Raw genomic sequence first — 27,507 nt, 5'->3', positions numbered from 1 at the left:
CTGGAGTTGTGCTACATGGCAGTCCCGCCTGGGACACAGTGAGACATCGGTTTCATTAAAAAAGAGGTCCTTTGCTCTCACCTACCCAGGTTATGCTCATTTCCCCTAGGCTGACTCCCATCTCATCACAGAATCATCTCCTCTGGTTTTCACAATTCCCCTGCATGAGTTGGGTAGGGCAGGAACAAGGGATCCTACTTTAAGTCGTATTGTAGGACTGAGGAAACATTGTAAATGCCCTACCAGAATGCCTGGCACATATTAGGTTCAGTAAATTTGGAATGAAATACAAAACACGTGGCTGAGACGTTATGGATTGACTGAATCAATAAACAAGTGAAGAAACCTTGTGACCCTTGTAGACCCACCAGTCTGACTACCTTCCCTGTGCCGTCCCCACCTCTTTAAGCTGTCCTTTTCTAAGACATGCGCTTATGCCTTTCCTGGGGAATCTGCACAAATTTCAGGGGCTGTTTGGCAAAGACGGCTCACAACTCTGAGCACCAAGAATAACCACATTAGCAATTTCTCCCTGGATCTGTTTCATTACTACACTTTAGGTTTAATGCCAACCAATTGAATTAGGCCTGGGCACCTGGCTGCTTCTGTGGTCTCTTGCTCTGTGTGTGCGAGGGTGCATATGCTCACACACAGGCATGTGTTCTTTTCTCTCTAGATTTCTCGTTCTGTAATTTTTTCACTGTTGTCTAGAAATGGCTTCAGTGGGAAGAGCCCAGATCTTCAAGTTGGCAGACCTGGATTCAAAGGTGCTCTTACCATTTATCATTTAAGTGACCATAGGAAACGCTTACTATTTCTTTCCTCAGCTTCCTTGCCTAAAAGAGGATGAATAATACTTACCTTGCATTGTTTGCATGAATATTAAATGTAATTATGGCTGTGCTTGACTCAGAGAATGCACTTACCAAATGGGGGTTTTCACTACCACTGCTGCTATGAATCTAATTGCTCCTAGAAATAATCCTGGAGGGTAGCCACTATTTTTATCCCCATTTTAGAGATAAGACAACTGAGGCTGAAAGAGAGCAAAGTGACATGTCTAGATTGCAGAGTTAGAAAGTTGGAGATTCAGAACAAGAACTCAGTTCTGCCTGTCTCTGAGCCCAAAGCTCATGTATAAAATATTATAAAATACCATGCTGCTTCTCGCTTCAGGAAAGACCCATCCACATAACTAGGATTTTTTTTTTTTTTAGCTCTGTCAACATTCATCTCTGGCTATTTTTGCAAGTACTAAGCTTCTCAGGGAGGTGGCTAAAACATAAATCACAGTATGCTGAGAGAGAGAGAGAGAGATGGAGATGGCAGGAGCAGGGTGACATAGTATTGTAATTCAATACTTAATATCTCCAAAGACATGTAATATATCCTCATGACATTTCCAGGAGATATTTTCTGGAAACTAGAGAATAATTCAAATTAATGCGAAGCCTAAATCTAATTGTTTTACGATGCTACAAAGGACTACATGGGGCAAAGCTTCCAAAAATCAGGGTCTCAACAGTCATGTTGATGGAACAGATTTCACTGTCTGGCACAGATGAGAACAGCTGCCTAAATATATAATATTGGTACCTGGAGCAACATAATAAAGGAGATCTGCAGCTTAGCCATGCAGTAGCATTCTCAGCAATCAGCTCTTCACCAACCAAACATTAGTATGAATTCTGGGAAACAGAAAAACAGACCCGATTTTTATTTGAGGGGCAAATGAAGACCTTAGGACTCAAACAGGATACAGCCAGGATGAGACCCCCATTTCTGGTACGCGACACATGTAGGGTAAATTCTTCCTTTCTGTTTCCTGAGGGAGTTGGTGGGGTGTAGCTTGAGGGAGCCTGGCTCTAGAGCTACACAGAACTGGTTAGAACACTAGCCATGTCATTTATCAGCTGACGGGCTTTATGATGATTACTTGACTCTCTGAACCTTGAGCTCTTCTTCTAAAAAATGGGGACAATGATACCTACTACAAACTCCTATGTGTAAAGGCACAATAAGATGTCATGGTTCATGAGGATAGGAAGTCACCAAAAATATACAGAACCTTATTTCAAATTTGAAAAAACAAAGAGCAATACAGGGTATATGTGTGTATGTAGCAAAAATTCTGGAAGGATATACACCAGAGCATCAAAGAGTCATCAACCCAGTAAACAAGGACAAGAAATATGAAAGAAGGCACATTTAATATTTACTTCATTTACTCCTGTAATTATTTCTCTAATAAGAATAGTGATGATGATGCTACTAGTACTACCACTACTACCACCACTTCCACCACTACTACAACTGCTACTACTATTACTACTATTACTACTACACCAGTCTCGGAAGGCCTGGGGAACAACAAATCATAGAAGAGATATAAAATTATAGTATTAATGTCAAACACATAGTAGGGGCCCTGAAAGTGCTCGCTATTTCTTTCTCTGTCCTTGGTAACTAAGGAGCATGGTCTTCCCTCTCTTGGAATGTAGAAGAAATACAACCAGAATGTCCCTTAGAAGCAAGAATGATGAGACTCACCTACTTTGGACATGTCACCAGAAAAGATCATGTTTGGTAAAGCAGAGGATTAACAAAAATGAGGGAAACCCTCAATGAGATAGATTGACACAACAGCTGCAAAAAAGGGCTCAAATATACCAACGATCAGGAAGATGGTGCAGGGCCAGATAACGTTCTGTTATACATAAGGACGTCATGATTCAGAGCCTACTCAGTGTCAACTAACAACATAACAGCCTTTGGAATGGGGTGAGGCATGAGGAGAAGGGAAGTAACAGTTAACTAAATGGTGCCATTTCTTTCCTCTCGTGTGTCCTTCGTAGTCCTACCTCCTTGCCTTTGCTCAGGTCATTCCCGTTTCCTGGCATGCCCTACTCACCATATGTATCCTCCCAGGCCCAGTCAAAGGCAAACTCTTCCTTCTCTGGTCCTCTCCCTTGGAAATGGTCTGTCCTTCTCTGCCCCCGACAGAGGTATATTCACCTCTCACTTCTCCTTACATAACAGTGTCACTACTGATGCACTAGAATATTTTCTGAATACACTTTGTAAGTATCCGCTATGTGGCAAGACTTGGGGCTATGCAGATAAGCATACTGATGTCTTATCTACCTCAGAAGTAGTGAGCTTTCTGAGGGAGAATCCGTATCTAACTCGTCTTTGAATTACCATCTCTAAACACAGTGCTGGGCACTTAGCAGTCAATTAGAAAACATTTTTTAATGGGGAGATGGTAAGAGGGACAAATGGTGCTTTCTACTGGTTATCTGGAGAATAAAAATATTCCTTGTTTTCAAAAGAAGTAAAAGAAGCAACAGTTCCCTCCAAACACTCTCCAATGGTGCCTCACATTACAGCTTGAGATTCACTAATGAGCCTTGATCATAGGCAATTTTTGTTTAGCATAAGAGACTTCATGACAATTTTACATACAATATCTCATTTGATCCTTACAGCAAGAGATAGTAGAGACTCTGGGATCAGACATATATATTTAGCAATTGTGTGGCCTTGAGAAAGCTTAATACCCTCTTTGGAACTCAGTTTCCTCATTTGTAAAAAAGAAAGAGAGAGAGAGAGACAGAGAGGAATATAAGAGTTACTACCTCATAGGATTATTGTCAGAACGAAGTAAGTTAATGAATATATTTTTTAGAGTGGTTGCATTAAACGCAATTATACTCTGTGTATATACATACATGTTCTAGGGAGTTGTCCTCATTCTCATGTCACAAACGAAGAAGTTGAAGGCTGCAAAGTAGAGGTTTCTTGCCCAAGGTTACACACAATTATTTAATTGCAAACTTGGGACTGGAATCCATATGTTCAGGCTTCAAGTACTGAGATTTATCTACTGTCACGTTCCTTATCAACATGCTGGTTATTGTGTTTAACTTCTCAATGTATTTATTCATACAGTCAAATACTGACTGAGCACTACATGTATGCCAAGTATTGAGTATTCAGCAGGGAACAAAAAAGACAGCCCCTGCCCACAGAGAGTATACAATGCCGAGCAGGAGATGAGAATTTAAAAACTAAATGCACAGACATTTTTATGACTACAAATAAGAATGAGTACAGTGGAGAAAGGAACAAGATTCTGTGAGAACCCAATAGGTTGTGCGTGTGTGTGTGTGTGCATGTGTGTGTGTGTGTGTGTGGTGGGAGGGGGTTATTTTGCACTAGATTCTCTGGAAAGGTTTCACTGAGAAAGTGACATTTAGGCTGAGACCTAAAGGCTGAGAAAGAAAGTGAAAATCATGCTTGTGTGCTGGCATGTGGAAAGAAAGGGGGTAGTGTCAGTGAAGTAATGGAATACTCCTTGCAAAGGAAACAAGATCTGCGAAGTTTCTGAGATGGAAAACAGGTTGGATTTTGTTTTCAGCTGGAACTCACAGTATAGCCAATGATGCTGGCTACACTAGAGGATATACAGGGCATTTGGCATACAGTTATGCATTTGCTTTCAAACTTAATTGTTCTTTCTGGAATGCTAAGTATCTGAAAGAGCACCGTTAAATATCCTAACCATGAATTTGTGAATTAAAACCGAACTCCATGCTGCAATCTCACAGTTTACACAACAGGGATGGGCATTAGCAGAGGCCACGCAAAATAGCAAACTTAAACTAACATAATTTCACTTTTGGAAAGAACTAGACAATTTCCTATCTTCTTTGTTGCTGTTAAATTCATTTAGATGATGAGGCCCTCTGTCTTTTATTGAGAGAGAATCTAGTGGAGTGTTTAAGAGCAGGAATACAGGGTCAGGAAGCCAGTATTCATGTTGTGGCCCTGCTGCTAACCAACCAAATGATAATGATCCAGTTAAATGGGCCTCAGTTTCTCAGCTATAAAAATGTGGATAACAGTCTCATAGGAATGTGGGAGGTAATATATGTAAATTAAATTTCCATTGTTTCAAATTACTCACTTTTAATGTAAATGAGGTAATATATGTAAAGTGCTTACAACAGTACCTGGCACATCATAAATGCTTAATGTATGTTAGCTATTCTTATACTATTTCTACCTACATCTATTTGATAATCCTATTGTGAAATACATGGAAATGTTACCTTGTTCAAATACAGTTTGGCAAAAACAAACACAATAACCAAGACTCATTGTTTAAACAACATATTAGCTTTCAAAATAGCACCGTAAACAAAAGCCCATTCTGTGACTCCTTTCTATTTTCCTAATTGCCTGCTCCTGCTCTGAACCTCAGCCAGGAGTCAGTCTTTAGCCACGGCATGGAAACATATACATCAGATTCTGAGTGTGCAATAGCACACGGCTCCTGTTGCCTCTGAAGACTGCAAAGAAACGACATGAAAAGTGAGTGATTTGAAACAACTGAAATTTAATTAAAAACAAAATTAAAAGTTGTTCCAAGCCTGGTGCTTCAGCCAGCAAAACTCAGAGGAAATTAGTAAGTGCTACTAATAGCTGGATCCAATTCACAAGCCTCTATGAGGAGACAGTTGGAAGAAAGAAGATGCATACTCTTTAGATGAAACAATTAAAGATCACTTCTGAGAAATAATTGCAAACAGCATCCCGGGGCAAAAAAGGGACATTATTTGCTGGCGTGCTTCTTTCTGATTTTCTCATCTCCATTATGGAAACGTGCTCCGAGATTCCCCAGGTAGAACCTTCTATGGCAACACAGAGGGACACTGACTTTGAAAACTGGATTTCAGTGAGTGGGGTGGGGATGAGTTGCTTATATAGCATGAGATGGGGCACGTTCCTTAAAAAAAAAACCTATCTCCTGCTGCCTAATATTCCACCTTACCAATTTATTTACCCTGGGAAATTTTAAATACTGAAATAGCTTAGTAAAATTCTGATCCCTCCTCAAAGACTAGGCCCAGTGAAGTCAAGTGTGAGCTACGGGTTAGGAACAGGGCATCAGGATAATTAAATGAGGCGGTTGCTGGAATGTCATGTGGATGGAGACAGAGTGGGTGGCAGGGCAGTGTCGAGACAATGCACAGGGTCAGGGCCAACAGGCCAGTCTGTCCTCAGGTTCTCAGGGTAGCATGGAGACAGGCACAGGAGAAGAAGCAAAAACAAGGTCATTAACCAAGAAGATGCAGGAAATGACCTGAGGGCAATATAAGAGGGAGGAACGGAGTACAACTTTGGTGTGACCAGAGCTGGGGTGCTAAAAGTTTACATGAGTACTAACTGTCCAGGAATGGGCAGATCAGTGTGGTAAACACACAAGTTGGGGCAGACAGCAAATGCAGCTTATGTTTGCTGGACTTACCTCATCAGAGCTCAACCTCATTGAGCCTGTTTTCGTACCCAAGTAAAGGCAACCAGTTGCTGTGGAGTCAATTCTGACTCATGGAGACTCCATGTGTGTCAGAGTAAATCTATTCTCCACAGGGTTTTCAAAGACTGATTTTTTGGAAGTAGATCGCTAGGCTTTTCTTCCAAGGTGCCTCTGGGTAGACTTGAACCTCCAACCTATCGGTTAGTAGCCAAGTGTGTTAACCGTTTGTACCATCCAGGAACACCATACAGGCAACAAGAGTGCCTATTCCATAGAAGATCTAGTGTCTGCTCACCTTTCCAATGTACCTCATCCACTCCACCCTAACTGCACTGACCTTGTTCCAGTTCCTCAGTCACCTCAAGTCACCCCAGGGGCTTTGAATTTGCTGTTCCCTCTGCCTGGAACACACTTCCCTCTCTTGAACCCTTTGCCTCTCAGTTTAAATGCCATCTTCTCACAGAGGTCTTGCCTGATCACCATCCCAACTCCCATCTTGTTTTCATTATTTTACACCATCTGTTTCCTTCACAGCAGCTTCCACGTGTTGCCACTACTTATTTAATCATTTTGGTAATTTACTTTGGTGTCTTTCTCCCTGCTGAGAATGAAAGCACCATGAAGGCAGGACCACATCTGTCTTTTTCAGCACAACATCTCTACTGCTCTAGGACACCCAGTGAACATGCAAAAAATATCTGTTCAATGGGTGAATGAGCACTGTGAAGATTAAATAAGATATCGCAGATAAAACACCTAGTATACTGCCTGCAATATCGGGGCAAGTGATGAATTTAGCTACTTTTATAATGATCTAGGATGTTAATTTTGATGCTAATAGTGAGCTTCTTCACAATGGGCAGAAGGATGGAGACTGAAAAAGGAACTGGAAGACTCCAAATGCAAACTTGCTGTCCTCACATTGTGTTTAGAACACCCAATATGTCACAAGGATGTGTTTTTCATATACCTGGATCTTACTGGGGTGTCAGGTTGGGGAGGGGTGAGACTGGTTGCTGCAGAGGGTCAATGAAGCAGGTTGCTCAGGGAGACGGGAGAGGCTGAGACCAGCCTCTGCTTCCACAGCAGGTCCTATGCCCAGCATGTTCATGCTGCATTTGAATCTGTGCAGGAAGGGCCACTCTTGGAGCTGTCACACCCGCAGGCAGGGACGGATTACCCAATAATCAAGGTACACACGGGCTTACTTGTGTTTATTTAATCTGTAGTGCACAATTTCACCTGTATCATGGTGGAAAAACAGGTGAAATTGTACACTACAGATAGTAAGTAAGCACAAGTAAGCCCGTGCCTGCGTTGCTTACTGGTTAATACATCCCTGCCCCAGGTCATGTTAGCACTGGTGTGGTGGCCAGAAGTGATCACGTTCTTCATCCTTCATCCTGCCCGAATACTGCAGTGAAACGTCACCTGAAATATTACTCGAACAATTCAAACCTTCAGGAGAGCAGCCTTCGGAGGTCTGGTGAATTAATTTTGCTCACAGAACACAGTGACATCTCTTACTAATAATTTTCATCCAGGCAGGATTTGTAAAGGTCCTAATAATGTGTAGTCTTTAAAGTTGCTTGCATTTTTACCCCGTTTTTCCTGCAAATATAGCCAAGAGGTAGGCATCTGATTCTTGATCTCACATACAGAAGCTACTGCAGGAGCAGAATAGTAATAATTGCTCACACTCCAGCGTATTTGCCACGGGCCAGGTCCTTGCATTGAACCACAATAACAGTCTGAGTTTTTAATCCTCACAATAACAGTCTGAGTTTAGGTGCTATTAGCATCCCCACTTGTGATAAGATGAAGCTGAGTCATGGAGAAGGTGGACCTAGGATTTGGGGCCATGTACGCTGGCACTGGTGTTCATGTCCTTAACCGCCAATCTCCACGGCCTTGCAGAAAAAGAATGTTTACTTGTGTTTTCCTATTTCAACATCTGGGGTCACCAGCCTCTCAGGATCCCAGGAGGTGGGTGCCAAGTCATCTTTGACTTCTGCCCCTCCTTGTCCTCGACTTGCAATTAGTTGTTGAATTTCTAGCTCTATAGAAAAACCCTTATCTTCATTCTCACTCCTGCAGCCCTTGTTCAGACATTATGATGTGGACTCACTAAAGCAGTCCCCTAAAGGGTTCCTTGCCTCTAGCCTTGATCCCTGAAGCTCACTTCCTGTGGCCAGTGAGCAAATCTTTTTTGAGGTAGCATTGTTGTTTGCTGCCGTGGAGTTTCCGCAGACTCGTGGGGATCCCATGCACAATGGGATGGGGCTGTTGTGACCCACAGGATTTTCACTGGCTGATTTTTGTAAGTAGATCACCAGGCTTTTCTTCCTAGTCTATCTGAAACTGGAAGCTCCACCAAAACCTGATTCAGCATCATGTCAACATGAAAGGCTCCAATGACAGATGGGTGGTAGTTGTGCTTGAGGTGAACTGGCTGGCACTCAAACCCAGGTCTCCTGCACGGAAGGGGAGAATTCTACCATAGAACCACCAATTCCCCCAGGAAGCAGCATTAGCAGGGGCTGTTGTTTACTATTTACTATGTTCTAAGAACCTGATAAGTGCTTTATGTACAGCCACTTGCCCTCTGAGGTGGTTTACTGTGATTGTTCACATTTCACAGATGAGAAAACTGAATCTTAGGGAGATTATATAACCAGCTCAAGGCCACACAGTTAGGGAATAATAGAGCCAGGTTTTAAACCCAGAGAGTGTGATTCTACAGCCTAGACTTAACCAAACTAGACACTGAATAAACAATTACAAACATACTGAGTGCAAAAAAGAAGAGTTCTGGACTATTTAACAGGGAGACCTAACTTAGACTAGTGGAGTGATGACGATGCCAATAAAAACTAATGTTACTGTATAGTTCCTGTTTGTCAAATATTCTACTAAATACAGATACTACCTCACTTAGTTCTCACAACTGTAAGAGGGCGGTATTATTATTATCCTCATTCTACAGATGAAGAAAAAAAGTCCAGAAGGGCTAATAACATTCCTAATGTCAAACACCTAGTAATTAAATCATCAAGCCAGAATTTGAAACCAAATATGCCTGACTCTACAGCCTGAACTTTTAATCACTATCTCGCATTGCTTTTTGTAAAGCAAGTGTCACCCTTACACTCCCTTGTTTAAAATTTTTTCAGTGGTTCCATGACCCCCACTGCTTCCACAATGATAGCTCTCTGTATTGGCGTCCTACTCTTCTCATCTTATCCTCCCATTGGTCCAGTCCATGCTCCCAGAGCCCCAGCCACTCTAGATACTGTCTCCTCCTGCCACACCATTGCCCATGTTGTTCCCTTTGCCTGGAAAACTGTCCTTCTCGTTCTCACCCTCTCCCTCCATCTCCAACATAAGTGCTCATTCTCACTCTCAAACCCTGTTCATCCATTTTCTTCCAAAAGAACAAGACCCAGCCCAAGTTCCTCTTGTTCCCTGAAGCTTTACCCAGATCTTCCCAGGTGAAAAGACTTTAGGTTTCCCTGGAAACCTTGCTGACTCTTGCCTCTATGTCTCTCATGGTCCAGATTATGATCTGCCTTCTATTGTAGTTGTTTTGCTTTATAGCCATCCTATATATCATAAATAACATTCACAGTGCTTTTGGGGGAAAGATTAGCATTTGTTGAACACCTATTCTATGCTGTTGTCATACCACTGTATTTCATCCTCATCACAGTCTCATGAAGCGGGGACTACTAGCTCTCCTTTTATGGAAAATTAATGGTTCAGATGGGGAAACAGATGGTTCCGAGAGGTAAGGCGACTCGTAAGAGATCCATGGTCAGTAAGTGGAAGAACATGGATTTGACAGTGAGATTTTCTGATTCTAAAACCTGTGTCCTTTTCCTTATCTCTCTCTCTAATGCTGATTGTGTCTGAGTTCATCCCAGAGCGTGAGTCCTGGCTCTGAGCAGGCACTCTGCAAATGTCAGCTGAAAGTCAGAATGTATAGATTCACTGAGAAGGCCCAAATGGGTTCAGAGCTAAAGTAGAGGAGGGAATAAACAGAGGCTTCAGGGGTGGTCCAGGCCCAGGGGATGACTCCAGCTGAGGGTGAGATGCCCAGGCCTTTAGCAGAGACTCAGAAAGCTGCCAGCAGCTGCCAGAAATCCCGAGGCTAAGCAGCTGCAGATGTATTTGGCTTGGATAACCCTGAGGGGTGGGCTGGGAAGGAAAGCCAAACAGCAAGGCTCTGCTGGGCATCAGGGCTGTGGAGAGAGCAGATTTTAATTACTCCTCCCATCTCATCATGTCCCCACTGAATATGATGCATTCTCCCCTTCCCATACTCTTGCTGGTATCTGAGATGTTGAGGGCCCCTTGGCATCTGAGGCTGGGAGCTAGAGGTGGGAGGCCTCTTTACACCAAGGCCTGGGTTCCCAACCACTTCCTTTTTCATTCAGGCAGCCTTGGGGGCCTGCATTCTCTGCAGGAGTTTGGCTATGATCCTTCGAAGCTTTTTTCAAATGGCAACTTGTGGGCTGTGAAAGGTTTGCTTAGCTGTCTCTGCTCCTGACATCCTTCCTCAGGGGGCTGCCTGGTTGCAAACTGACCCAAACCAGGGTCTAGAGAAGGAGGACTGGATGACTGCATAAAGATTTGGGAGGTCAGGTATCTCATGAGATAAAGGGGGGGGGGTATAAGATTTGCACAGTAGGGCAAGAAGGCATTTTAAATACCATCTTGTTCTCCTCCCACAGTTTACAGTAGAGAAGTAGAGATCTGCCCAAAATCATGGCGAATTTGTGGTAGAGTTGGAACCCAATCTCAGTCATCTATTCTTCTACCACATCCTATAGCTGCTAATTTGAAAATATTCTGCTAAGCCACTTCCGCCTGTGCAATATTGAAGTGGTCATATAACCTCTGCAAGTTTTAATTTTCTTTAAGTTTTAAAAGGGGATAATAATTGGGTCTACTTCATGAGGTAATTAGCACAGGGCGTGGCACTTAGCAAGTATTCTTTAAATGTTACCAGTTATTGTTGTTATCATTATCATGATCATTGGGAATTTTGAACAACAGGGTCTACGTAAATGCAATTAAAAGTGTTCATGCTCCTCTCTGGGATGTCTGCCATTATCCATTACCCAACCCCAGGTAAATAACAACAGTCAGGCAGCACCTCATTGAGACATCTCCTTAGCACCACCCCCCATCTCCAGCTTGGCGTACTTGACTGCCTTTCATCTATGGTCCCACGCACCCAGTACAACCCCCATTAGGACTCCTAATCACGCTGCATTTCATCTTCTATTTGCTTAGTGTCTCCTACCGCCACTAAACTGGGGATTTTTTAAAAAATTTTATTGTGCTTCAGGTGAAAGTTTACAGTGCGAATTAGTTTCTCATTCAAATATTTATACACAAATTGTTTCGTGACATTGGCTGCAATCCCCACAATTTGTCAGCACTTTCCCCCTTTCCCTTTACACCCCGGGTTCTTTGTATCCATTTGTCCAGTTTTCCTGTCTTCTCGTCTCGTCCTGTCTTCTCGTTTTCTTGTCTGCCCCAACACCTTTGGGGCAGGTGTTGCCCATTTGGTCTCCTATACTTGATTGAACTAAGAGGCACGTTCCTTACAAGTGTTGTTTGTTTTATAGGCCTGTCTAATCTTTGGCTGAAAGGTGGACTTAAGGGAGTGGCTTCAGTTCTGAGTTAGCAGGGTATTCGGGGGCCCCAGTCTCGGGGGTTTCTCCAGTCTCTGTCAGACCAGTAAGTCTGATTTTTTTTAAAATTTTTTTGTATTGTACTTTAGATGAAGGTTTACAGAACAAATAGTTTCTCATTACACAGTACACATATCGTTTTATGACATTGGTTAACAACCCCACGACATGTCAACACTATCCCTTCTCGACCTTGGGTTCCCTATTACCAGCTTTCCTGTCCCCTCCTGTCTTCTAGTCCTTGTCCCTGGGCTGGTGTGTCCCTTTAGTGTCCTCTTATTTTATGGGGATGTCTAATCTTTGGTTGAAGGGTGAACCTCAGGAGTGACTTCATTACTGAGCTAAAAGGGTGTTGGAGGGGCATACTTTCAGGGTTTCTCCAGTCTCTGGCAGGCCAGTAAGTCTGGTCTTTTTTGTGAGTTAGAATTTTGTCCTACATTTTTCTCCAGCTCTGTTCAGGACCCTCTGTTGTGATCCCTGTTAGAGCAGTCAGCCGTGGTAGCTGGGCACCATCTAGTTGTACTGGACTCAGTCTGGTGGAGGCCATGGTAGTTGTGATCCATTAGTCCTTTGAGTAAGTCTGATATTTTTTGTGTGTGTGAATTTGAATTTTGTCCCGCATTTGTTTTCCGCTCTGTCCAGGATCCTATGCTGTGATCCCTGTCAGAGCAGCCGGTGGAGGTAGCCAGGCACCATCTAGTTCTTCTGGACTCAGGCTGGTGGAAGCTGTGGTTCATGAGGTCCATTAGTCCTTTGGACTAATATTTTCCTTGTGTCTTTGGTTTTCTTCATTCTCCTTTGCTCCAAACGTAGTGGAACCAATAGACGCATCTTAGGTGGCTGCTTGCAAACTTTTATGACCCCAAATACTACTCACCAAAGTAGGGTGCAGAATATTTTCTTTATAAATTATGTTATACCAATTGATTTAGATGTCCACCGAGACCATGGTCCGAAACTGGGGACTTTTTGAGGCCAGAGATTGTGTTGTATCCATCTCTGCATCTCTAACATCTCAGCATCCCATAGAGAAGGTAATTTGAAAATATTTGTTGATCACAGGAAGGGAGAGAAGAAGGGAGGGAAGAAAACAAACACTATATAAGAATAAAGGAATGGTGTTATAAAAGGTGTATGAGAACAAGGAGGGATCAGTCCCTGGAGAAGGACGTTATGCTTGGTAAAGTAAGAGTATCAGCAAAAAAGAGGAAGACCCTCAATGAGATGGACTGACACCGTGGCTGCAACAATGGGCTCAAGCATAACAACGATTGTGAGGATGGTGCAAGACCAGGCATTCATGACTTATTAACTATTTAGCCAAGCCAGCCTCCCTAACATTGAACCTCCTACTTATCTGGCCTTACTCACTAAGACCCCATTCCAACCCTTCTATTGTCTCTAAAAAGGAACAAAGTTATGAAGAAACAGCAAGAGAAAAGCACAATGTCCTCAAAATCAGGTCTACTCTCACAGACAGCAAGGTGCTTTCATACTTATCAGCCCACTAACACTCTTTTAAGGCAGGGAGTATTAACACTGATTTTGAATGAAAAAGCTGGGGCACAGAGAGGCGGAGTCTTATATGCAAGATTACAAAACTAGAAAGCAGAAGAACTGGGACTAGACGACACATTTCCTGGATCTTAGATCAGTGCGCCTACCTCTCTACCATGCTTGCTTCTCTCTCTCTCCCATGCACTGCCCCATGGCCCAAAGCTATGCCACTTTGCAAACACCACGCCAATAATGATGGAACATTTAACACTACAGACTTGAGCTCCATCTTTTCAGAGCCTCCCCAACATTCTCACTTCCCAGTCTAAAAGTCAGTATGGTCTTCTGCTGAAAACAGTGGAATGGAATTATTAATGAGAGGAAATTAGGTTTCCCTACTCCTCGTAATAACCCCCTACCCCTAATTTCTAGGAACATATTTTTGGACTCAATCTGCTATCAGAACACAAAAATTAGTCTCTAATTTTGGATGTCAAACTCAGTTATCTCTTTGGTTAGGGAGGGAAATTAGTAACAATTCATTTTGGTCTGAAGCCAAGCTAACAACTTAGTCCAGAGTGTCATTAAAAATCCCAACCCAACTGGCTGTTGTGATATATTTAAAAGCTTGAACACGTTCAGCTGTTTGAAATGGTTTTCCTGGGTTTGTTTTCGCTGAAACCCCTTGTCACTCTTAACCTGGGATCAGTTACTATTTAAAGTAGATATGACTTGAATCACTTTTCCTTCCCTGGTTTTGAGAATAAAAACAGATTCCACTTTTGGAGGTATCCACAGCTCCCAGCATCAGCTCCAGGTCATTGCTGAGCTAGCTGTCCATTAAGTACAAGAAGAGGAAGAAGGGGAAAAAGTTTTCACAGTTTATAATTATATTATCAGTTTCATTACAGATCTCATTTTAATTCTGACTGAAACCTTACCTCGCTTTCCTCACGTATAGTTATTAAGTCTGGGTTGGAGTTCAACCTATTCTTCCCGATTTCAGCATATTAATATGGTTTATTAGCATTTCATTGTTGCCTCCCCCTGGGTGTCCTGAATCTCAGTTCAATTTATATTTTCCTCTATTCCTGAGCTCTGGAATAAAGCTTGTTTCATTTTAGTGTTGGAGGGAGGAAGGTGAATTTGATTGCAGTTTGTCTTCTTTAGGGATAGGAGCAAAGGCCTTGGGAAGTAAAGTGAATCATAGAAGAGGGCGCAGCCTCAGATTTCTTGCACTGTCATTCCCAGGATATATCTTCTTGGGGCATCTGGGTCCACCTGCCTGCCCTCCCTCCTTTTTTTCGTTTAAAGTCACAATTTATTATATGCCTACTATGAGCCAAAACCTCTGTTAAGTAACACAGTAGGTTATGCATGAATAAGCTATGATCCTTGTCCTTCAGGAAATTTAAGTCTAGTCAGTGAAATCACTACTTTTTTTCATTCAATGAATGCTTTTTGGGGCACTAACGCTGTTTTAGGCACTGTCCTAGGTGCTGAAATTAATGTGTGAAACAAACATGGTCTCTATCTTTATGGAGCATAAAGCCTAGTGGGAAAGGCCAATATTAACTAGATAAGTATATAATTACAAATTGAGAAAAGTGGAATAAAGGAAAAGAGCATAAATCAAGGATAATTATTAGAAAGGGAAGCTAATAGAGGCTGGGATGTGGAAAAGGGAGGTCAGTCACTGTAGAGTAAGTAAGATTTGTCCAGGACAAAGTGTGGTGGTAGGGAGAAATTTTCACACAAAGAGAACAGTATGTGCAAGGGCCTGGAGGCAGGAAGCAACAGAGAACATTCAAAGAACCGATGTGGAGAGAGAGTGGTGTGAGTCATTTAATGGTTTTATGGGAAGATGCAACATGTTGAGATTTTCATTTTAAATCATCCCTCTGTTTGCAGTGTTGAGATAATATTGGGGGGGGGGGCTACAACTAATATCGGGAGGGCAGTTCTTAGGATGATGGCAGTTGTCCTAATAACACATCCGTAGCAATAGAAATGATACAAAGTAGACTATGGAGTTATTAGAAAAGTACAAATATAGTTCTACAGAACTTTTGAGGAAGGAGAGATTATTTCTGATTTGGGAAATTATTGGAAAAAGTTTTCTGGATGAAGGAAAAAATTGAGTTAGGTTTTCGAAGATGGGTAAGGTTGCAAAACATGGAAATAAGGAAAGTTACTCCTGGTGGAGAGCAATGCATAAGCAAAGGTATAGAGTGGGGCAGATACAAGGCAAGATAGTCCATCTGTCTAAACAGCATCAGGAGTGTGCAAAGGAGTTAAGGAAGAAAAAGGCAGAGGCCATATTGTAGAGCACTTGCACACCTGAACTTGTTCCATGGTGTTCAAAGATCTGCAATTAAACTAAACATTGTAAAACAAAGCCCCAGATGATTCCAGAGGGCAGGATGTCCAAGGAACTACTCTTTTTAGAAAAATTTTCTGGCAGTCTGTAGATGGGCGCTCACTTTCAGTGTGGTGTAATTTTGAAATTTGAAAACACTCCTCCTATGTATTCAAGTCACTGTAAACTAACTGTACAGCCAGTTATGAACCTCCTTCTTCATTAGAAGCACAAAGCCCCATATTAGTGTGGTCTCCTAGGCTGAAAGGCAAGAAGTGGGGGTAGAAGCAAATAAATGCACACCAAGACTTGTTATACACAATTCCGTGTTCAAAACCAACTACACTGTGGCATATTAATGATTCTGGCCATCCTAAGATGTGGACTGAAGGGTGGGCACTTCCACTTGATGATTTCATAGGCTCAAAAGGAACCCTCAGGCCCCAAATATCTCAGTTATCAGGAACATAAAAATACAGCTTTATATGTGTGTGTATCACAGTGTGTGTGTGTATTTAACCAAGTAAAGTGATCAAGAGCTATCCCTGACCCTCACCCATTCCTGAGTCTCACCTCATTTCAGAGCCAAGGCAAAGATCAGGTGAAACTCAGGATGAAGCAGTAAAGAATAATACTATTATTATTATTAATAAAAACAGATTTTGAAGGAAAAAAAACTAAAAACCTACATTCTGATAAAATAATTCTGAATCAGAATATCCTATATCCAAGCCAAAACCATTCCTTCACGTCTCTTCTATGGCCTCATAGAAATGTGGTCATCTATTCTCAAGAAATTCTCTATGATGGGGAACTCATTACCTTGCAATGACCCCCTTCCAATATTAAAAAAATATTACCACAACTACTAACATTTATACAATTTATTGAGCCATTACTAGGTCCCAGGTACTGAGGAAAAAGCTTTATGAGCATTATTTCATTTATTCTTCATAATAACTCTATAAGTACTGCTATTATCCCCACTTTATAGATAATGAGACTGAAGCTTGAAAAGTTGAAGTGACTAGCACAAAGTCACACAGCCAATAGTAGAGGAAAATATTTTCAGAATAAAGTTGTATTTTCTCCCACCCTGGCCACCATCACCACCTATATAGCTCTAGTTTTGCTTCCCAGGGCCTCCCAGAACAAGCCTGTTCCCAAGACAAATAAGAATGATCATGATCTATCTCTTCTCTGGAAGCTTGGGGCATGGAAATACCTTGGACTGGGTGGGGGGAGCATCATTTAGACTTTGGCTTTCATCCTTTGGTTCACTGCTCTCTCAATGTGTTAATCTGGTGAAATCACTTAACATCTCTGAGCCTGACTTTCCGTGTCTACAAAATGAGGATGCTAAGTCCTGCCTCACAAGTTTGCTATGACAATTAAATGAGGAAACTCATGTTACTGTGTCGAACACTGCCAGATATACAACAGGCATGCTCAATAATATTAGCTTTACTTCCAGTTTAGTTTCCTTCAACTTTTCTGATAGAATGTTTTTTTTTGTCCATATTTTCATTAAAAGATCATCAGATATCTACAGTATATCTGCAATCTCTCGCTGCCAAGTTCTCTCCTTTGGACATGTTCCAGTGTATCATTCACAGAACAAAGAACCCTAGGTGTGATGTTAACTGCCTAACCTTGGTGATCAGGGCCGGTATGTTACAAAACTTAAGGGTGGAACCATTCACATTGTATTAGATATTATGGGAAACCCCTGAGGCTGTACCATGAAGCAGCTCCATTAATATAATTTTGATAAAGTCAAAGATGCAGGAGCCCAAAGTCCCTTATTAGGGTTCCAAGGGTCCTCAAGGAGTTATTCTATCTGTTAGATGGGAGGAACCAAACACATATATACAGACACAGTACTCAATCTTCTCTTATGGACTCACCTGGAATCTTTGCTAAGAATATTAATACCTGGACTCCACCCACAGAAACTGTGCTTCAATAGTTCTGGGGATCATCGGCCCAGATGGTCCAAATGCAGATATCAATAGGCCACATCTGGAGAAACAATGCTAACTCCGGTAAGCTTGGAGTCAAACCCAGTGCAGCTCTTTACTGTGTCACAGCTAGTTGTTCACTTCTTAGCAGGGCAAATAACCACTGGTGACTTTGAGGAGATCTGGACTAAGAAAGGGGAGATTTGCCAAGAGCTCCGATGGGAGGCCGCTGTCAGTATGTACTGCTCTTGCCAGCTGGGCTCTGGACAAGTGCTGTGTAGTGCTGACCTTTTCCTCATAATGGGCGGTAAGCATCGAGCATAACTATGCAGTAACACAAAGGCAGATTTGATTTTCTTCCTGAAGACGGGGCCCATTACTCAGCTCCCACCAATGCTTCAACACTACGGATAGCTCAGTGCTCAGGGCTGGCTGGGAGCTCTCTCTGCTAAGAAGGGTAAGCGGTTCAGCAGCTGAGGGAGGGAGTTCATGGAGGAAACTGATAAAGGATGAGAGTTGCCATGGCCGTGGTCTTTAGGTGATATGGTGTTCAATGAAGCCCTTCCCATTTGAGGGGGTTTTCTTTTATCCTGAAAGGTCTCACTCATTACTCTCTGTGTGTATGTGTGTCTGTGTGTCTCTGTGTTGGGTTTGTTTGTTTTTAACTTAGCCAACGGCACTGGATGGGGGTCTATATTATGATGTGGGTGTACAGGTATATGTAAAAAAAACTATTGAATCATACACTTACAATCTATGTTCTTTACTATATTTATGTTATATCTCAATACATTTAAAAATATTAATGTCAAGTGATGACAAGGGTTCAGGGAAATAGGTACATGATAGGAAACAGGCACTTTGTCTCTTGCCCTCCCCTCCACGTAACTCTCCCCCCAACTCCCCCAACACATATCTCTAAGAATCAGAGCTAGAAACCACACTCGTCTAATCCATAAAAATTGGTCCTTGCTGGAGGCTTCTTTATCTTCACAGAAGACCAGATTTAACTCCTCTTTAAGTCCTACTTTCCTTATCTGTCAAATGGGTGGATAAAGACCACCTTGGAGAGCGATTGCGGGAATGGGATGAGCAATGCATACGGAGTATCTGACCCACAGGAAGCACTGACATCATGCTGGGAAAGGTTCTCAGAAATCTTACTCATCCCGCGGCCAGCCATTGAGACCTTCAAGTGTTAACATTTTCAAGTGTTAAAGTCAGTTGCATTTGGGGAGAGGAGCCATACAGTGGATTCCCTGCACCATTTCCCTAACTGAGAATAGCTACTTTCATCTAGTTAGTTTCCTATACCTTCTTGTCCTGCCATGTCCCAGCTTCTGAAGTTTCTTCCTGTGTGGATTGTTTTAAGAATAAGAGTAATAGTAGCTACCATCTATTAAGCAACTATAATGTTTTAGACACTCTAATAAGCATTTTACATATATCATTCAATTTTCGCAAATCAACCCTATTTTCAGATGAGGAAAATGAGACTCAGGGAGCTGAGTTGTCTCTCCTAGGTTTCACAGCAACTAAGCAATGGAACTGAGATTGGACACCAAACCTCATTTCAAAGGAGGCATTCTTGATCAAGGCATTACAGCATCCAGGGGCAGGAGATTCCATTATGACTTGATACTGAGACCACACTTTGGGCTGGGTCCTCCCAAGGCTGCCTGCTACTTGCTCCATCACATGCCCAGCACCTGCACACTCCATGGTTAGTCCCAGTTTCCTCTGGTCTCTATGCAGTCTGTGCCCTAGTTTTTCTTGACTCACTCTCCCTTTATGCTTAGAAATTCAATAGACAAATCACATAGAAACTTTTACAATTTTACTTTAATTCAAGCTCCATTCATTCCTTCAACACATGTTTTCTGAACTCCACCATGGACCAAACACTGTGCTAGTCACCAGGGATATATTTCCCCCCTACAACTACTGCCTTTCCAGAGATTCTAGACTAGTGAGAGAAACAGACTAGTCCACAGGCAGTTATAAAGTTCTAAGTCCATGATACAGCTCAGAATAGGGAACACAGAGAAAAGACATTTTTTAATTCACCACATTTTAAAAAAATTCTTCCAATACATCAAGATCATTCTGTGGCTTTCCTGGGTGATCACCCTTAATTTTGCTATTTCCCAGTGACATGCCATCTGAAAATCAGGTAAACATAAATAGAAGTTGTACTCTTCACAATAACCCTACAAGACAGGCACTATTGTTGTCCCCATTTTATAGGGTAGAGACTGAGGTTCAGAAAGGGTAAGTCATTTGTCTGATCACTGGAGTGGTAGATGAGAGGACAAGTATTTGAATTCATGTCTGTATTATTCTAAACCTTGTGTTCTTAGTCATTAAGTTATTTTACTATCACCTTGAGCAAGTTACTTAGCCTTAACCCTAACCCTAAACTAAACACATTTAACAATAGTAATGCCAAGTGAGAACAAGATTCTGGAAAAACAGGCGCCATGATATCTGGCTAGAGTATGTAAACTGGAACAACTTTTCTGAAGGGCATTTTAGCAACAGACATCAAGTACCATAATCAATCTCTTGGACCATGCTTTGGGAATGACTATAGTGACTATAGTGTCTCACTAATTCAAATTAATTGAGTGAAGAGTAGAATGTAAGATACTTACAAAATACATTTACAGGGAATGAGATATGAGTACTCTCCGGGTAATTCCAAGAAAGCTCCTATCATCTTCCCTGTCATATGTTTTTAATCAGTAAATTTTTTTGGGGGAAGGATATTTGTAGTTTGGAAAAATATCCACAGACACAATAAGACCCAGTAGGTTTTCTGAAGTAGTTCGATCTTTACATCTGTAATCACGTTTGAATTCTTTGTCTATTTAACAAACACTATTCTTTTGGAGCCCTGATGGCACAGTGGTTAAGAGCTCAGGCTACTAACCAAAAAGTCGGCAGTTCGAATCCACAGGCTGGTCCTTGGAAACCCTACAGGGCAGTTGTACTCTGTCCTATAGGGTTGCTATGAGTCGGAACTGACTCGACAGCAATGGGTTTTTTTTTTCTTTTTTTGGTATAGAATAAAAGCAATCATTTGTTTAATTCAAATAATCTAGGACTCTAAGTGATAAAGGCCAGTTCCAAGGTGAGTTTAGATGTTCTTTTTTTCCTGCAATGAAATTCTGAGGTTGGTCATGCATGTAAGACATTTGACCAGCTGGGGGAGCAAGACGCCGAGTAGGTGTGGGACATTTCTGATGCTCTGCTCTTACCGTCTGCGATGAAGTGCTCAGGCACATGCAGAGTCACCTTCACAGTGAGTGGACAGGACATCTGGCTGCCACACACCATGGCCAGGATGCAGGAGCTCACAGCAATCAGCGTCAGGGCCGTCTTGTTCACTGGGCTTTTCAGCAAACCTAACAACACAAGCACACACAAAGATACATAACTCCATGAGGCCAGGAAATGGGCATGGCACAGAGATTGGAAATTGTGTTGTTTTCCAAATGGGAAGCTGGAAAGAGAGACCACGTTTTTCAACCTCTGTTCTTGCAATGCTGACTTGGTGGCCTCTTGCTGGGTCCTGGTTTAACTCTCTGTACAATGGGCTTGTTATTCCATTTGGTAAAATAAAAGAAACAAGCTCTCTAAAATTGTGGCAATTCTCACACCTCCCCTCACAATTAGGTAAACTGTTCTTGATAATCATTAGATGATATTAAACTCTCTGCTTTCTTCAGAAGCAAGTGAGAAGACACTTTGTTGTTGAATTTAGTAGGGCTAGTAGAAAGAGCAAGGAGCCCTGGTAGCACAGCTGTTAAGCGCTCAGCTGCTAACTGAAAGGTCAGAGGTTCAAAACCACCAGCTGCTCCACGGGAGAAAGATGTGGCAGTCGGCATCAGGAAAGATTACAGCCTTGGAAACCCTATGGGGCAGTTCTACTCTGCCCTACAGGGTCTCTGTGAGTCAGAATCAACCTGACAGCAAAGGGCAATGGATAGTAGAATAAGCATGGGATTTAAGAGCTAGACAACCCTGGGTTCAAATTAGGGCATTAGCCCTCATTGGCTATGTGAACTGCTTCATTCTCTGTTTTCTTATTTGTATCATGGAAAAAAAAAAAAAAGTGGCTGTTGAGTCAACTCTGACTCATGTCAACCCCATGTGTGTCACAGTAGAACAGGACTGCATAGGGTTTTCAATGGCTGATTTTTTGCAAGTAGATCACCAGGCCTTTCTTTGGAGGTACATCTGGGTGGACTCAAACCTCCAACCTTTTGGTTAGCAACCAAGCATGTTAAACATTTTCACCAAACATCTCATAGGGCTACTGTGATGGTTACGTGGCATGATGTATACATAGTGCCTGCCATCAAGGAGGGGTTCATAGATAGTTAGATATCACTTCAGATCAATTTCACAAGCATTTACTGAGCACCTACTAAGTGAGATGCATGCAGAGTTGAACATAAGAATAGTTCCTGTTCAGGAGCTTAAAGATAGGATGCAAAGGCAGGCTCAGCCATAACTAATTAGGATCCAAGGCAAGTTTTGCTAAGAGCTAGGAGAGAAGGCAGAGAATGGGGAGTGGAGTTTTGTCTGGGAAAATTAAAGACAATTTCACAGATGCAGCAGAATGAGTAAATTGGATTCGCATAGCCAGGAGAGCGCTGGGCCAGCAAAGAACTTCTATGGAATCAGTTCTGGGTTCCCTTCGTTTCTGATTCTTTCAGCTTTGCTATGTACATCCACTTTCAGGGGTTTATCATTTTTAAAGCAACGCCTCCCTAAATTTCCATTGCCTGCCCATGCTTCTCTTTGAGTAATAAATTAGTTTATCCCCAACCTCCCTAGGCATCTTTCCATAGATGTCCACTGGGCATGCCAAATGCAGCAAGTTCAAAACTGAATACACTATCTTGCTCCTAAAGCCTCTTCCTCTTCCTGGGCTTCCCAACTTACTGAAAGCTCCACCATTTAGACAAGCCAGAAACCGACATGTCACCTTTCAGTGGTCTGTCTTCCTCATTTACAGCCTCCAAATGGCCATGTCGTCCCATGTATTCTATGTCCTTACCATTTTTACCTCATTCCCCTCATCTCACTGATTGTCTGCTTCCTTGTGGGATGAGGGAGGTGCGGGCACATCTGATCACTTCACTCCCTGCTGGAACCCCTTCAGCTGTTTTACAACATCTGGCCACAGGATGCAATCCATGCTCTTTATTAGCCTGGCATCTGAGGCGTTTCATGATGAGTTCCTAAACTTATATGTCCTGATGCATTCTCCTACCTGGCCCAAGTGCCGGCAGGACTGCATTATTGCAGTGCTCCTTCAATCAACAGTCATCATCGTGTTAATATTAGTGTCGATTTTGCTTCTTTTGCATAGAACTCCACTCATTTCCTTGTCCATTCATCACTCTTCGAAATTCACCATAGATGTAACTTCCTCACTCTTTAGGCAGACAAACTGCCTACATTAATTATGCTTCCCAAAGTACCTTATTGAAACACTAGAGTTCAGTAACTAGATGGCAAACTCCATGAGGGTAGACACCATCTCTTTTACTCCATCAGATCCCAGTGCCTAGCACAGTCTCTGGCACTAGGATCTCAGTAAGTGCATTGCAGCATTCAGGGATGATGGAAATAACATTACCACCAGCACTGCACCAGTGCTGACCAATCAGAAAGCATGCCAACCGTAAACAATCGACAACGTCATACTGGTGGGTCCCAACAGGACAAAAACCCTGTAACAGCCCACTTCAGGATTGCTTGCATGGATATCTGTTTTTCTTAACAAACTGTAAGCTGCTTGTGAGAAAGAATTCCATCTTCCCCAGCATTGTGGGGCCTATGCCAAGCTCACTGCCTGGCACCTGGAAGTTAATATAAGAATAGGGTCCTTGCCTGTATTTTTCATCGTTTTATTCCCAACCCATGGCATATGGTAGGGATTATTCATATATTTGTTGTTGTAGAATGTTTGTTAAATGTAAGAGTAGATAAAAAGATGATTCTGGTGTCAGGAGATGGGAAACCACTAAAACCTAAAAGCATCACAGAAAAAAATGGAACAGGTTTTATCTCTTATCCAAGTGCTACAAAAAGCTGTTTCAAACTCTCATAATATAAACATTTCAGTAATTAAATGGGTTAAGCAAGCTAACACAATGCTCTCTATCAGAAAGAGTATGGACTCTGGGTTGGTGCCTTACACAAGCCATGGTACTCCAAGCTCAGAGAGTTAACAATACCACCCAATAGCAGTTGGCAGCAGCACAGAGTTTATACTCCATGCAGTCTGTTCTGGGGGAAGCGTATGTGAGGATGAGTCCAACATGAAACATTTTTTGGGAAAGTGAACCAGACCCAGAGGGTGAGATGGGAAACATAGTTAGCGGCTCCTGGGTTTGGGGAGGAGGATGCCCTGGACGGCAAGTCATGGATGACAGTGTCCTGTGGATCCCTGAGGAGGCATCTCACACACCAGACCCAGACAGCAGCAAAAATGGATGTGACCAAGACATTCCTTCCACTAATCAGCTGGCAACCAGAAATACTCTCCAGGCTCCACAAAGACTGACTTCTTGTCTGAGAGAAGAGGGTTGAAGGGCAGGTGTAGGGGTACTCATATTATCCTCCTAGGGCCATGTTGGGCTCATGGCATCCCCTGTGTCATTTAACCCTCACGAAATCCTGGGTCCTCAAGAGTCAATGTAGGAAGTGAAGTCAATTTAGCTGTTGGCCCTTAGTTTTCTCACCAGAAAAATAGGATTTAAAATGACTTATCCTTCAAGAATGTTCCAACAACTAAATGAGGCACCAAATGCAAATGCCCAGCGAGTTTTTGACACATAGTAGGCCCCTGGTAAAGTGCTTCACTGCTAACTGAAAGGTTGGCAGTTTGAACCCACCCAGAGGTCCGCGGGAGAAAGACCAGAATAAATTAGGAACTGAATTGTTTTTTGCAGAGACTGAGACAGGAGGAGTGAAGGGAGGGACATAGGAAGAGGGAGAGTTGATGGGAGAATGTGAATGAGCAGTGTCCTGGGGCAACCACTTACTCAGAGAGTACCTGGATGGCCATGGTTGTCTCTGAAGTCCAGGAAGAAGAAAACACACAGGTCAAGCCTGCACTGGGGCCAGATGCCTATGGAGCAGCCACTGGGGCTTGGGGAGTTGCCATGGCAACTAGACCTAGTAAAACTGCATAGTAGGCCTCGGATAAAGGTGATGTCTTAAGCATTCCTTCCCCAGGGCACTGAGCACCAGTATGTCACTTGGTTCTGAGTCTAGACAGTGGCAAAGTAGGAACTATCCATCCCATAAAGCCCACCCCTTCCCCATCCAGGCTCTGTACTGTATGGGAGGAAACAGGTGGGAAAGGGGGTCGGCATTTGCTGAGTGCTTACAACGATTCAGGTACTGTGCCTAGCACTTACAACCATCCATTCAACCAGCCATTCATATATTCAACCAATTTTTATTGAGTATCAACCTCTTCCACACACTGTTCTAGGTATGGGGAATATGATAGTTAACAAAATAGCCAATGTCTTTGCTCATCTGACATTTCCATTTTAGTGCAGGAGAATGATCTCATTTTATCCTCATAGCAAACTGTTACTATCATTAATTTACAGGTGAGCAGAGATACAGAGAGATTAAATGACTGGTCTAAGGCCACCCAACTTGTACCTGGCAGAGGTGGGATTAGAATCAGTTCTCTTTCATCCTTTCCCCAACATCACACTATCTCCCACTTTACCAGGGAAGAAGGATCCCAGCATGGTGGTATGTAGTTGCAGAAAGAGCATCGCCTTTAGAGCCAGAGAGTTCTATGTCCAGATTTTGGCTTAACCACAAAATCTCTGAGACACTTGCAAGGTGATTTAATCTTCATAGAATATGTCTTCATCTGAAAAAAGGGGAAGAGTGATCTCCTTTCAGAGCTGACATGAAGACAAAATAAGATAATGGATTTAATTGGCAGAAGGAAGTGCTCATTAAATGAGAGTTCCAGATAACACCATGAGGATTCTCAGATGGCGAAGGTCATGGTTCTCCCTGGTTCCCATCCAGTTTTAAAGTTCCCTCCCCATCACTTGCAGTGAAATGAATTGTGCTGCAGGAATGGAATTCCACCAGGGCATATTGATTGCTGGGACTGGAGAAAGTTAATAATCTAATTTCCCTTTCACTTCCCCTCCCTCTTACCCCTCAACTCCTCTCACGGCAGCAGGGCACGGCATAAAATGCATTGCTTGAGAAATTCATCCGGAAATCACTCAGCATTGTTGATCCACACGCTGCCTATAATTTGAGGTTTGATTGATTCTCAGTTTGGAAATGCCAGGTTTAGAGAAGAAAATCAAATTTAAGTTAAATTTGGAATTGAATCAATCACATTTTACAATGAAGAAAATAGATCTAACCCCATCAGACCATTGTGTGTGGAAAACTTAGAGCTGCTATGCTCCCATTGATTCCTTCCTCCTGATATCCCTGAGGGACCATGGGCTAAGTCCTGAGCTGACAAGGCACTTCTTTCTTTGGGATGAGGGCGAGGGATTCTAGAAACCCAGGACATTTGGGTGGAGGAGCCCAGGATGTAGACAGGCCATTTAGAATAAATAGGTGGAGGAGGCTGGGCTTTGACTCTAGGCGTGGAGGTTTAAACCCAAGCTCTTCCATTCTGTAGCTGTCTAACCTTTGGCAAGGTACTTAAACTCTCAGAGCCTCAGTCTTCTAATCTTTAAAATGGCAATGATAATCCCTAATCAGTAGAGGATTAAATCTGGAGGTCATAATTACAGAACTAAGCATAGTTCCTGACCCATGGCTAGGGCTCCATACACTCTAGGTCTTTTTCCTTTCATTTGACTTCCTCAAAACTCCACTGCCCCCATACATGGTGTCTACATGGGCATCATCAGAACAAGTGATGCTTTCCCCTATGCTGGGAATCTGGATTTCACACTTCATTGCTGGCCACCATGAACAAGTCACTTTACTCTTCTGAGCTTCAATGTCCTTTCTGGAAATTAATTCATTCAGTAAGTGGACATATAGTGTCTACTATGAGCCAGACCTTGTGTTTTGTAGCCTGTCATATCCCCAGTGTCTATAAGCATACCTGAATAGAGTAGGTGTTCAATAAACATCTGTTGAATGAATGAATGAATGCTAAAATGTTGTTCCCTTTTCTACCAAGAGGTGTCAGTATTAGAATATTGCTATTGGTTCTTTTCTAGCCAAATGTATTCTCTCCCTTTCTCTGACAAACATCAGTCTTTGCCCTGACAGAAATCATATAAAAAGCTCTTGTTGAGGCCTTCAATCTGCCTGTATATCAGGGTGACCACTGCGGATTGCTAGCATTCCTTATTAACCTCACTGACTGCCACATGGGATTCCTGCAGCACCTGAGCTCCTGTACCTCTGTGCTTCTCTGTTGTATTTCTGGAAACTAAAATTGGGACACGTTGTCTGACAAGTACAAGTGTCATGCTGGAGGCAGGAAAAAATAATATTTGAAATTAGGGCTTTCTTGGAAACCTTAGGGTATGTGGTCCCATATCCTCAGCCTCCCTCTTACACCTGGATTCTCCACTCACTACTTCAGTGCAATGCCTCCATATGGATCATCCTTCCTGCATCTTAACC

General features: G+C 42.5%; 1 protein-coding gene across 2 annotated transcripts in view; it reads right to left on the bottom strand.

Annotated features, from left to right (window-relative positions):
- Positions 1 to 27,507, bottom strand: part of ASTN2 (astrotactin 2) — a 1,034,049-nt gene that overhangs the window by 587,946 nt on the left and 418,596 nt on the right. For both annotated transcript variants that reach the window (XM_004372122.1, XM_004372123.2), the window contains one exon: positions 21,102 to 21,248. In XM_004372122.1, coding sequence (XP_004372179.1) covers positions 21,102 to 21,248 — 147 coding nt within the window. The remainder of the gene's footprint in view (positions 1 to 21,101; positions 21,249 to 27,507) is intronic.

The sequence above is a fragment of the Trichechus manatus genome, unplaced genomic scaffold (genome assembly GCF_000243295.1).
Source record: "Trichechus manatus latirostris isolate Lorelei unplaced genomic scaffold, TriManLat1.0 scaffold00016, whole genome shotgun sequence".
NCBI classification, from domain to species: Eukaryota; Metazoa; Chordata; class Mammalia; order Sirenia; family Trichechidae; genus Trichechus; species Trichechus manatus.
This window is presented reverse-complemented; position numbering and strand designations above follow the sequence as displayed.